This window comes from Marmota marmota, unplaced genomic scaffold (genome assembly GCF_001458135.2).
Source record: "Marmota marmota marmota unplaced genomic scaffold, marMar, whole genome shotgun sequence".
Taxonomy (NCBI): Eukaryota; Metazoa; Chordata; class Mammalia; order Rodentia; family Sciuridae; genus Marmota; species Marmota marmota.
In genome coordinates this window covers 8122869-8136206 of record NW_026000221.1, presented here as the reverse complement: position 1 = coordinate 8136206, position 13338 = coordinate 8122869, and the positions used below count along the sequence as shown (strand labels likewise).

The following is a 13338-nucleotide window of genomic DNA, read 5'->3' as shown; positions in this document are numbered from 1 at the left end:
CACTAATAATTGGCCCTAGAGCAGTGAAAACTGTATGGATATTACAGAATAGAAGGAAAGTAAGGGGTCCCTGGTACTCAGCTCTCCATGAAGCTACAAAGCTATCACAGGTCTAGCACTGTTGTGTGAAAATGATCCTAACTCTGGGTATGGTCATGAAATCTGAGTTTCTCTACCATGTTCTGTATATAATTTCTGATAGTCTAGATGGAATATCATCCTCTAAGAATACAATGTTTGTATTCTGCTTTTTACAAAGACTCTTAAGAACTTGATGAGTGCTACATGACAGGCACAAAAATGATGAGACTGGAGGATAGCATCTAGAAAGAAGTGCTTAGGAATCAGGCAGAGCACAGAAAACAGCAAGCAGAAGGTGGAAATCATGCTCCTCAATTACATGGAGGGCAAGAGTCAAGAGTTTCCCACTGAAGATAAATGAAAATATGAGTCTATATTTCAGCAAGAACTATTTGATTAGATTTAGGTAAGCTTTAACCATCTGTAGGGATTTTTAGACTTGAGAATAAAAAAATATATTAAAAAAATTAGCTCTTGACTGTTCTTATATAAAAACCCATCTATCTAGGATTTTGTAGAGGCATACTGTGTTTGTCAATGGGAATTCAAGGGCTAGTGGGACTTAAAAGCACATTTCTACTTTGGGGTTTTAAAAAGTATGAGTTGCTTTGTAATTAAAATCCCATAATGGGTTCCCTTGTGTTATAGGTACTCCATCTGAAGTATTTCTTAAAGGGTCCCTAGGAAATATCCACTGGGATGTTTATGCAGTCTCAGAAATTATATTTATTCAATAAAAATCAGAATATGGTAATCTAGTTTCCCATTTTAAAAATATGCATACCCATTTTCACTTATAAATTACAATCTTTCTCTGGCTTTCCTCCCTCTGATTTTATCCCTTTCCACTCCATGTCCACATAAGCAAACTAGTGTGTCAGGTTGTTTCCTATCCTTAAGGGGCTCTCTTTACCCTGAGGAAGAAATCCAAGCTCCTTGGCATGGCATGCGAACCCCCTTGTGGTGTGGCTCCCTTCTCTCTTCAGCTTGTCTTCCTTCCATCCTCTGCTACAAAGCCTGTGCCACTAGCCTACAGAACCAAAGTCTGGTTCTAGAATGTGCTGTGCTCTACATACATGATGCTCTCTGCCATGTCTGCCTGTCCAAACAACATCTGTCCATTGCAACCCTGTGCATGCTCCAAGTCTTGGCTGAGTCACCTCCCGTGAAACTCTGTGCACCTTCTTTATGGGCTGCTTTTTACAAGATTGCCTTGGAGTTGTTATAATTATACTTGCTTCCACACTGAACTGTGAGCCAAATGAAGGAAGACCTCTATTGGTCATGGGGCACTTACTGCTTTAGATTAGGAATTTCAGAAATACATGTTTAATAATCAGAAGTTGGAAAGAAAGGAGTGGAGATAAGATGACAGGAAGGAAGGGGAGGAAGAAACAAAAAGACTACAAATGATTCTAACCTTGGGAAGATTATAAAAACCCCAGATTCCTTAGTTATTATGGATGCATCATAAAATTTCTCAATCAATATATCTGATGTTTCCTAATATGGAAGGTAAATATGTAAACTTGTTGCATTTAGGAGAGAAAGAAGTAAAGAGTATCTTACAAAATTAAGTAAACAGGACCAGGGATATAGCTTAGTTGGTAGAATGCTTGCCTTGAATGCAGAAGGCCCTGGGTTCAATCCCCAGAACCACAAAAAAAAAAAAAAAAAAAAAAAAAAAAAAAAAGAAAAAGAAAAAAAAAAAAGAAAGAAAAGAAAAAGAAAAAATAAATAAATAAATAATGCTAGGTTCCAAAATTCCAATGCAAATAGGGATTACTGTGTTAAATAGGCAATTCAGTGAATGTCAAATACATGTATGTATTCTGACTTTAAAATTCACCCTGTCACCTCGTTTTAAAGAAGCTTTTTAATCCTCTCCCTATTTCTTGCTTTATTAGTAATATTTCAGTAATTGTTATAAAACTAAAGATGGCATAAAATTTTCCTAATCATGTATGAAGTGATTTCCATATCCTTTCAACATTTTGCAAAAAACTGAATCTTTCTCCTGGCTGGATCGTGCTCCCACACTGCAGAGCGCCTTATCCCTTGCCCTGACTGCTCACTACCTCAAAGCCTGATTAAACCTCTTGGCCAGCTGGTGTCTACAATTTATTTCATCAAAATCAAGGAGCGATCATAGTCAAAACAAACATGGGTTCAAATGTAAACAGTATACCCAGATGAATGAATTATTCATGTCTTCCCACCATTGATTAAAAAACAAAAATGCCTAAGTCCTTCCAGGAGTGCCAGGCAAGGATGTAATTATAGGTGGAGATTACTGTCATTATTATTATTTAGCACTTTATAGGGTACTTTATTTGGAAAGTTATAATGTTTTATGACTTAAGTTATTTAATCTCATGCAAATTAACTGGAAATAAAAATTTAAAGATACAGCAACTAATGTAAAACGTGTGGTCACCTCACAACCACCACTTCCCACCGATACCACATTCTTGCATCATCAGTCTTTGGCTTAAAGATCCAAATTCAAAGAAGCAATGTGTGGATAGTAGAGTCCTTTTCTTTCAAATTTTCACAAACATTGGAGATGCAGAACATTTTCCAGAGACTTTTTTATCTTTGAATTATTGATAGCAATATCAGGGAATTCATGAAATTTCTATCGCCCATTGAATAATTGTTCCTTTATAAACAAAAGTGGTTTGAGAGACAATGAAGTCATGAAGATTTTTTTTTATTTCTCTATGTGCTTTGCTGTAAACTAGCTCTTGATACGAATATGATTGACAGAAACATTCTTTTCATGAGTTAAGATCCCATACATCTGTAGTGTTCACAGTATGACTTTTAAATTCCCTCCACCTGTAATAAGAAAGTTTCTTAAAGTGTGTTTGCACACTGCATGCATAATGTTTGTGTAATACTTTGTGAAATGTCATGTTGCAGCATCCCTGGGTCTGCAGTTTGTGCCTATGACATGCTTGACATTGCCAATGTGTTTACTGGGAGATTCAAGGAACAGAAGTCTCCCGATTCCACCTGGACACCAGTTCCTGATGAACGAGTCCCTAAGCCTAGGTATGTGCTAATATTTATTTGGCTATTTTATACTTCTAGAAATGGGGGGAACTTGATCCTTTGACAGTGAACATCCTGTGAACTGCATTCCGGTATTTTCCTTGCTAGCCAGGCAGATACAGATGCCAGAACAATAGAAAGGCCTTGGAGACCATTTGCCTTCATCCCCTTAACCAAAATCCAGAACTATCTTATGGACATACAAAACGATGACTCTCTAGTCTCTTGCATAACCTTTATGCATGTATTTTATCTAATGTAATAACAGAATGATAGGAACCATCTGATATAGCCAGTCCCATTCGCCTGTAATTGGGGAAAACTGAGGCCTAGAGAGGTAAAGTATATTGTGTAAATTCACATAACTAGAGAAATTATTTTTGCTTCCCTCAATTTTACAGACGGATCTCTCTAATAATGTATGAAATGTAAACGGTGTTTCCCTGGATTTGGGAATCAAGCTGGGTCAGAGTTGACTCTAAGACTCCAGGCTGAGGACAGAAACAGTGGACTATTAGGATATTTCTGTTGTGCCATGTTCTGTGTTAGTCACCTCTTTGCAAATTGTGCCCTAAAATTTCTCGAATGAAAGCCTATGGCCCAGAGACAATAGGTCCCATGTAATCTTCCTTAGATCCTCCCAGGGAAACAGCTAATTCTAACTGAATACAAACAAGATGAAGCTCTACCCCCACTCCTGTGCCTTCCTGGTATGGGTTCCACATCCTCCACACATCCATTACCAAACTTGCAAACTAAGTTACATTGAAATAGCTCCACTGAATTTGCGTGACCCAGGAAAGAAGCCTAATGCCTTACTTTTTCATTTTGCTTTCTAACTTTCTCCCCAAACCTCCCATCCTCCTGACATGAAATACCTATGAGTCTATGAGTGCATTTAATTGATCTAACTTAGACGCCGTGAACTACTATACTCCAAGGAAACCCTCATGTCAGCATTCATCTTCATCACCTGAATTAACTGGTCTGTTCATACCCTGCTGCTTGTGGAGAACAGACATAGTGAGAAAAACATGCTACTGCAATCTCTGCTAGATTCTCTAAGTCATTGCCTGGGACTGTGAACCACCTTCTCAATAAGCAGAAAGGAGAAGTTCAGGCAAAGGGATCAGGTTTCAAGGAATACCAGCTCTCTATTTGGTGTGTGAAGATGGTATCACTCAGCCATCACCACCAGGACACATTTTTAAAAGATTTTTCCACCACGGCAGGGCAGAGGACTTGCCCACATGCTTCCACACGCCTGCCTGGTCCCTGTTGTAGACATCAGGATGCATTCACTGGAAGGCTGAGTTGGCACCATGACACAGTAGACATGTGGCATGGAGGTAGGTCATGTCAACATCGTGAGAACCCCAACTCCTCTCCTGCACTAAGAAGCAACCAGGTACCTGGGCTCCTGGCTTCAGTGTTTCCCAGTCTGATTTTGCTGGGAAGTTCCTTCACTCCTGAAACCATAGATTTTCTTGTTCAAGTGCATTTTGCTATATTCAATTATGAGGAAATGAACTTGCAGGAAAGAATCTTTATTATAATTGATTTTTCATACCTGCCAAAATCACATAAAAATAAAAGCAGTAATAAAAAAAAAAAAACAAGCCCCCAAATTCTGAGTCCCGTGTAATGAGAGATGGTTACACTGAGCCTTGCTAGTATGTATCCAGGTGACTTTCTGAACATCTTTTCTACACTTATGGAAAAAGTCAACTAACTCCTCTCTTTGTAGAACAAATGCCCCCAAGAACCTCTTGCAGGGTTTTGAGTAAGTAGAGCCATCCCTGGGATATGTGCAGACCACAAACTCACTTGTTTAGAGCTCCATTGCTGTTTGCTGGGGTTCATTTGTGCTTCTGGAAGCAAGCCAAGCTGCCCCAACATGCAGCTGAACTAAGCTGGTGAAGGCTCCTTTATGGAATGAGGAGGCAGCCCAGAGGAAATCTCAGCGTATTGTATTTGGTGGCATTCTGCATTGTTCAACTTCCTCCTCTTGCCTGCGGTACATTCTCTTTCATGCCAGATGCTTAGAGAAGCAGTTCATTGAAAGAATTTGCCATAAGGCATGAAATAAACCCCCTCCCTCCCACCCTTTGTTTCATTTTAGGCCAGGTTGCTGTGCTGGCTCATCCTCCTTAGAGAAATATGCCACCTCCAATGAATTTCCTGATGACACCCTGAACTTCATTAAGACTCACCCGCTCATGGATGAGGCAGTACCTTCCATCATCAACAGACCATGGTTCCTGAGAACGATGGTCAGGTGGGTGCCAAGAAAACCATGTCCAAAATGGATTTCTCTGACTTTGTTTCATGCTCATAGAATCGATCAGTGGTTCATGCTTTGAAATGCCACAAACATCTTCTCCTATCCTGGGCATTGATTCAGCTATGAAATGCTGGCAGGTTGGGTGGATGCCATCAAATCCCCATAGCCACATTCCCAGTGAGGAGAGTTCCAATGTTTTCAGACTAGTTGTACACATGCCAGCAATTAGAGGAAAGAAAGATATTTCCTTCCGGGTTAGCTCATTAATCCAGTCTGTGCAAAAATAGAGGAGTGGTGAAAGAGAACTAGTGATTGGATGTGGATACCTGTTTGGGTGGTTATGGTGGCAAAACATGCTGCAGATTTCACATGAGCATGGCCCCTGGATTATTAACTGTCAAACAGCATGTGTACCACATTTGCAGAAGTATGCCAGCATGAAGGGCTCATATTTTAGTATTAATTTTCTGAAGTGGTGGGCAAAAGAGATCTATAATAACATGAAGTATTCTTCCTTTTATTTATTTAGAGCTTACGTTCCAAGTACCAACCAAGTATGGCAGTCTTCAAACAAATGTTAATTTATCATCATTTTTATACCCTGTCTTTTTTGAAAGATATTAAAGTATTGCGATAGCTCTTGGCTATTAGATAGGAACCATGGTATATAATTTGCAGGAAGACTCATGATTTCTGCCATGGTACTTAGGATAAATACATGTCTATGGCAGGCTGAATAACCAAGGAATTTCAGAGAAATCATGCCCAGTAGGACTTATTCTAGGCACCCGGTTTGGGTTGCTTGTCATTATATATATTAATAGTGCCATCAACTCTGCACAATCAGAACTCTTACAGCCCTCTCTAACAATCAGAAAACTATCTAGTCTAGCATTTTGTTGATGAAAGCTTTGTACCTCAGAGGAAGAGTATGAAGAATGGTAGCTATTGCTTTTCAACCTTAAAAGGATTGTTAAATTAGTTCACTTATTATTTCTTATCCTCTCCATAGGAGACATCAGTCTTTCCTTGTTGATCATGAAAAGGATCATTGTTGAGTGGTTTCAGATGGTTAGGGGTATTTATTATGGAAGTTGGCCTCCACACACACATACCTCTTTGCTCCCCATTGGAGGCATACTAATGCTCTGCATATGGATATAAAGGACCAGAATAGCTTGAGAGAATTATTTATATGCATATATTTTTCCTGAGGTTATTATTGAAAGCTATGTCACAATTGAAGTGGAAAAGGGGACACTTATTGATAGACCAACAAAGAGATTAAACAATGTGATTCTATCATTTTTAGATACCGCCTGACCAAAATTGCAGTAGATACTGCTGCTGGGCCGTATCAGAATCACACTGTGGTTTTCCTGGGATCAGAAAAAGGAATCATCTTGAAGTTCTTGGCTAGGATAGGAAACAGTGGTTTCCTAAATGACAGTCTTTTCCTGGAGGAGATGAGCGTTTACAACCCAGAAAAGTAAGTAGAGTGTTTGATCCTTTCTTAGTAATAATTTGTTTTGCTTTATGGCCTCCTTTCATTCAGAGAAAATCAAGATAGACTTCCATTTTATGCATTTGTAGGTGACTTTTCAAGCTGTTAGTAAAAAGATCTCTAAACACATTAAAAGCATTATTTTTTTCCTGGCCATTAATATGTGTGTGTGTGTGTGTGTGTGTGTGTGTGTGTGTTTATAGATGCACATGTGTGTGCATGTCCACAGAATATGCTTCACCTTTAGTTAGATCACATTGAGAGATCACCTTGTGAACTGTGAAGTGAGGTGTGAGGGTGGTGGCAGCAAAAAGAAAACTGCTCCAAAGAACCTATGAATGATATTATTATGCCCCATAAAACTAGATGCAGTTATGATGGAGTAGAAGACAAAAGGATTATGGGCATGCAGCTGGACAGAGCCAGTAGCTCTCTGTACGTCGCATTCTCCACCTGTGTGATCAAGGTTCCTCTTGGCCGCTGTGAACGACACGGGAAGTGTAAAAAGTATGTATTTTGCTACATTGACAATTAGAAAATTCTGCTATGCTTAGAAAGGAGTCCTAGGTAGCTGACGATCATCTTCTTCCCACAGAACCTGTATCGCCTCCAGAGACCCATATTGTGGGTGGGTAAAGGAAGCAGGTTCCTGTGTTCATCTGTCACCCAACAGCAGGTAAGGAGCCTGAGGTATGGGAGAGGTCAGAGTGGCCTTTGGCTGTGACACATTCTAGATGTGGGATTAACTGCACTCACTCACAACACCAGCACTCAGCCTTCTGTGCACACACCTCAGCCACAGGACTGTCGGTGTTATCTTTCCTTTCCTCATTTCATAGACTTCCTACGACATCAGATGTGGCAGATTTCCAACTGAATAATCACCCTCACATGATTAAAAACACACAGAAAGGAAACACAGTGGGCTTCAACGTATTCCCTGGAGAGAGGGACAAGAAGGTGCCTGCCTTGATCATCACAGTGCAAGAACAGCAGAGAAAAGGAGCAATGGGATACCAATTAGATTAGTGAGGGGTTTGTCTAGCCATTGCAAAAACGACTCTTATAATTGACTGTACAGGGCTGAGAAGAAATTGCAGAGCATTTGTTAAGCCACACATTTATGCTGCAAGCATGGCGTATACATCCAATAAAGCTTCCTCCTCTGCCAAAGAACAGTTGACCCTATTACTCGTTAGGCAGTCAATCAATTCTTGGCAATTCTCCAGTTAGTCAGCTAGGACAGTCTACCACGCCTGTGATTTTAGTGTTTAAAATTGCTAGTTTTAAATACTTAAATGGTATTGGCTAAGACCTTTCTTTTTATGTTTTGACCTCAGTAGATGTGAAATCCAAAATAATAGTTGGAAAAATATTCAATTCATCTTTGACAGGTTACAGCAACTCAAGTAAGGTGCCATATGGCAGTACAGGGCTTTCCTTCAACAAAGCTATCCCTCGAGCCTCCCCAGATCCAAAGGGCAAACAACCATTTTCACATAGCTCTGAGCCTCCTTTCCTATTTTAGAATAGCTAGACAAATTAATAGAAGGGCATAGCTGATGATCACCACCTGCATAATTTGAGGACAAGTATTCCCATAAACACATATAATGATAACTGTCAAATCTGACCTAGAAACTTGACTTAAGCAAGGAGTTGACTCACTATATATTATTAGAGCAGCTTTGCTAGTAGCAATGTTGTCATATTATAGAGTTAGAAATTTGTGTCTTTTCGTGAGATCTTCCAGGTAGAGGAGAAAGATCATAAAACCTGGGGAGGGAAGCTAAGAAATGACTTACCTTTTCTTGTGTATTCAACGTGTGAACAGAGATATAAAGATATATTATGAACTATTTTTAATCAACACCAGAACTCCAAAATAGTTCCTTTAAGGGCTGCATACATATTTCAATGACTGGCATTGCTCAAAACATGTGGAACTCTGCTTGGAGAGTCAGCTTCAGGGCCTGATGAATACTGGCTTTCATTACCACTAGAAATCTTTATCCTTTGAAGATGAATTTGATTTTTAATGCAGCAAAAGACACTAGAAACTAAACATGATGGATTATTAGATCAAGGTGTGACATTCAAAACAGTTTATATGGCTTACAAATAAACTCTGAAGGCAGTCACAATATAGAAATTTCAAGTGTATTATGGGAATAAGCCTTGTCCAAAAAAGGGCAGATTCCTTTGGCTGATACTAATGTGTTTTATTTTAAAAATCAAAATATTAGGTATTATTAAAATTGACTTTGTTAATGTCATATAGCTTGTACAACCCATTGGTGGCCTTAATGGACTTATAAGAACATGGAACATGCATGGGTGTAGATTCCTGAGGACTAGGACAGGGCTGGCAGTGAGCAGAAATCCTAAATGGTCCTAGCACAATGCACCAACAGGTTTTGTTTCCACTCAGGCCCCACATATCCACTGGCCATTTGTACCTTTGAACACTTCAATATACAAGTTTCTGCTAGGCAAAGAAATAGAAAAAGGTCTCGGAAGGCAAGAATAATAGTGGAAGAGAAACTAGGGAAGAAAAGGCTCCTTTTTAATTTATAGTCCTCTGCATTGCTTATATGAAGAGTGTTTTTTTTAACATCTAAACTTTTTGAATGTTTAAGAAATGCTCAGGGAACTAGAAAAAGAATGTAAATAGTTTTACAAACTGATTAACTCCCTGAATAAGATCTGAATTAACTGCTTAAACCATGGATTCTCTTTGGAGATTCACATACCACTCATTTCTATAAACTTCAGAGATAAATTTTCAAGCTGTTATCTATTTCTTTTTTGCACCTGCCACTCGATTTATCAAACTGTGTTACTTTCTTTCATGAAACTTAACACTCATTCCTGAATCATGCTCAATTTATTTATTGTGTTTGTTTCTGTCTTTCTTTGTCTTCCTTTTTTTTAAAGACTGACTTTTGAGCAGGACATAGAGCGTGGCAATACAGATGGCCTGGGAGACTGTCACAGTAAGTAAAGCTTTTTAATCCATGTTCGTCTTTGAGTGAAGATGCTTTTATCACATGGCCTAGAAACATTATCCCACACATGGACTGAATGCAGCTGATGCCGAAACATGCATAAACAGAAATTGTCTTCTAAATATCAAGTAAAGAAAGTGGGGTGTGTAAAATCCAGTGTGGTCAATATTGTTGCTATAAATGCTGCCCCCCGGGGCTGGGGTTGTGGTTCAGCGGTAGAGTGCTCGCCTAGCACATGTGAGGCCCTGGGTTCGATCCTCAGCACCACATAAAAGTAAATAAATAAAACAAAGATATTGTGTCCATGTACAACTAAAAAAAATAAAAAATAAATGTTGACACACATTTTGTGGAACAAATTCACTCTAGAAGATATTAATTATAGCAAAGCAGTAAGTTATGTCAGCATTTCCATTACAAAATGGTAGTTTTGTTGTTTTCTTTAAAAATGTGCTATTATACTGTTACTTTTAGCCAAATAATAATAAGATTGATCATTCTGCTCTAACTTTTTAATTGAGACTGTTATATCCTTTTTTGAACATATTGACTAACGAAAGTAATTATTTTTTAAAAATAGATTTATGTATATTACCATTTGTGGTAGAAAAAACTTTCAGAAATAACTCATAAGCACAAAGTGATTCAAAATATCATTTTTATAGGAATTAGCTTACTGTGCCAATCTCAGAGTCCTCTGTTATTAAATGGTAGCATTTTATTTATCTATGACAACTAGACAGAATTACATATAAATTACAGTAATAATAGTCCTGTCCTGTGTTGTTCTATGACCTGACTAATATCAATAGTCTCCTGAAAATGTTTTACTAATACTAATTTAAGGAATAATGCCAAGCTCTTAGAAAAATGTTTAGTTTACGATTTTTTTAAATGTTACATATGCTGAATTTCAAAACAACTTGCATTCACAATGGCACCAAAAATTATCTCCAAAGGGAATGAAACTGTATTACTTCTGATACTTGATTCTATAATGAAAATCTTGGAAATTATTCTAAGTCATATAGTCATGAGTATGAAAATTTCAGACTAACCTGTGGCCCAACTTTCTACCTTATGCTTTTTTACAGATCAGATATAATCAAATAAACAGGACTAATCACAAATTCTTTGCCCTATATAATTTTTTGTTTACAAGGATGGTGCAAAAAAAAATCCTTATGTGTCTTCATATGCACAATTTACAAATTAAAATTAGCATAGGAGATAGTATCATCACCAAAATGTCTATGTCACATGCATATGTACCTTAGTGTGTAGTAGTGAGACAATATGAGGTTTGATCACTGGACCTTAATTATCTTAGTGCCTTATAGCTTAAGTTTTGGGGGAAACAGGTTTGGGGGTATATGTATGTTTAATTAACTCACTTTAGTGAACCATTTTCATATTTTTATGAACTGGTGATATAAGCATCTGTAGAAAGATAGCAGTGTAGTTTTGGATTAAATCAGAAAATACATTAAGAATGTAAAGATTGCTGTGCCTCTAGAAAGTGTCCACTGTATGAATAGTCTCACACCCATATCTGTGTTCTCAGGCAGAGGAAGCTAAGGAAACCTCTGTATACAGGATAGGGGAGACCCAATCCAGTGATTTGCTTTTTATTCCCAGGGTCATTTCAACAGTCAAGCCCCTACGCCTGCCTTTGTTCTTCCTAGTGCGTCCCTGACCTTGAACTCCCTTCCTGAGCACCTTGCGGGGCTCACTCAGGGCAAGAAATGAGCTGCACCTCCACCTGCCTGTCTTTCCCAAGGGCTTCTCTTCTCCCTGTGCTACTAGAACAGGAACTACTTGTATTAGACATACCTATTTATATATAGGTGTTCAGAGAGGAGTTGGGCAATTGGTGCATGATGACTCTTTAAAAGGACCTTAAGAGGAAATGAGGAGATCATAAGGAGCCAGTGTCAGAGGCTGTGTAACACGCTGAGCAAACCAGTGATCTGACCCAAAAACAGCACACACACATACATATGTTGCTTAAAAAGTGTGTGGGTTTGATTTTTTGTTTTAATTTCCAAACTGAAATCCCTGCTGAGTTGAGAACATTGTGATACTGGACTCTTCTTTCTAGCATGGTCATGAGAATGAGAAGAGAAAATATAAAGAAAAGTTCTTTCTTTAAGCATGTGGTGCAGTTGCTTCATATTTTATTCACATGCATGTCATTACCAAAACGACATTAAGTAGGACCTGAATTCTCAGAATCACTTGTGATCACAGTGACCATTTCCTCTGCTGACTCTTGGTTTTTCACTGCCTCCTGGCAGTAACTTTGAGGAAACTCACTTGATGGAAGAGATATGGATGTGTGAAATCAGACCTAGTATAAAGCACCTTAGGTTCTAAGCAGTAATTAAGAGCACTTACTCAGTATCGGGCTTGTGTGTTGGCATAGTTCTGATTAGCTCATTCCCACTTATTATGTAAGTCACACTAAGCAGAGTGTGAAACATCAAGTAACCTCCTCCTCCCTTTTGTCTTTCAGATTCCTTCGTGGCACTGAATGGTAAGGAAGATATTACTGTCATAATTTAATATCAGTGGAAATCTATCTGAGAAATCCTATTTCACTAATCCTCTTGAGCATTTTCAAACCTTAGGTTTCTTTTTAATTAATTTTTTATCCTCATTATTTTTTATAGACATTTCAACTCTTCTACCAGATCATGAAATGTCTTACAACACAGTGTATGGTCAGTTTATTGATATATATATATACATAAATATTTTTTTTTATTCTTTAAGTCACTTATACTGTGGTAGTTTATAGTTTCATTCCTAAACATCATGGACCAGATTCTTTGTTACTTCAGAGCCCCAATTCACTAAAAATTATTTATAGATTTCACTGTGCTTCAAAAACCACTCTGCTTATATGAGACAGTTGATGTAGGAGATTGAGTCCTAAATTTTTAATCCATATAACATGAAATATGCCAACCTTTGGGAATTTGGTGAATATATTTAATGAGTTCTTGAGGGAAAAGAAACTGCTTTTGGACATAAGTATATCCAAGATAAAAGAATATTTCTTATAACTAAAATAGACTATATAGCTCCTCAGCTGATAGAGAATACCATCCTGCAAAATGCTGGCTCTCAGAACTACCTTCCACAGGGGAAAATCTATACCAGGTATAGACACCAGGTTCTTATTAGGCAAAACTTTCCAATGTAGCATGAAATTGGTCATCAAAATTTAAGCTCACAAAAGTATGCATATTTAAACATATCTTCTTTCTTCAGAGAATATACAAGGAAGAGTGACGCAGTGGAAATGATATGCAAACAGGATTTATCCCATTGTTCTCAGACTGAAATACAGGAGCATTATATTAAACACAGTTACAAAGTCCATAAACAGAATATTCTGA

General features: G+C 38.0%; 1 protein-coding gene across 4 annotated transcripts in view; it reads left to right on the top strand.

Moving 5' to 3' along the window:
* The window catches only part of Sema6a (semaphorin 6A), a 127801-nt gene that overhangs the window by 86089 nt on the left and 28374 nt on the right, over positions 1–13338 (top strand). For 2 of the 4 annotated variants that reach the window (XM_048792281.1, XM_048792283.1), the window contains 8 exons: positions 3007–3138; positions 5261–5416; positions 6735–6911; positions 7293–7433; positions 7522–7602; positions 9864–9922; positions 12450–12470; positions 12607–12657. In XM_048792281.1, coding sequence (XP_048648238.1) covers positions 3007–3138; positions 5261–5416; positions 6735–6911; positions 7293–7433; positions 7522–7602; positions 9864–9922; positions 12450–12470; positions 12607–12657 — 818 coding nt within the window. The remainder of the gene's footprint in view (positions 1–3006; positions 3139–5260; positions 5417–6734; positions 6912–7292; positions 7434–7521; positions 7603–9863; positions 9923–12449; positions 12471–12606; positions 12658–13338) is intronic. The other 2 variants (XM_048792282.1, XM_015488607.2) reach the window with 1 other exon arrangement.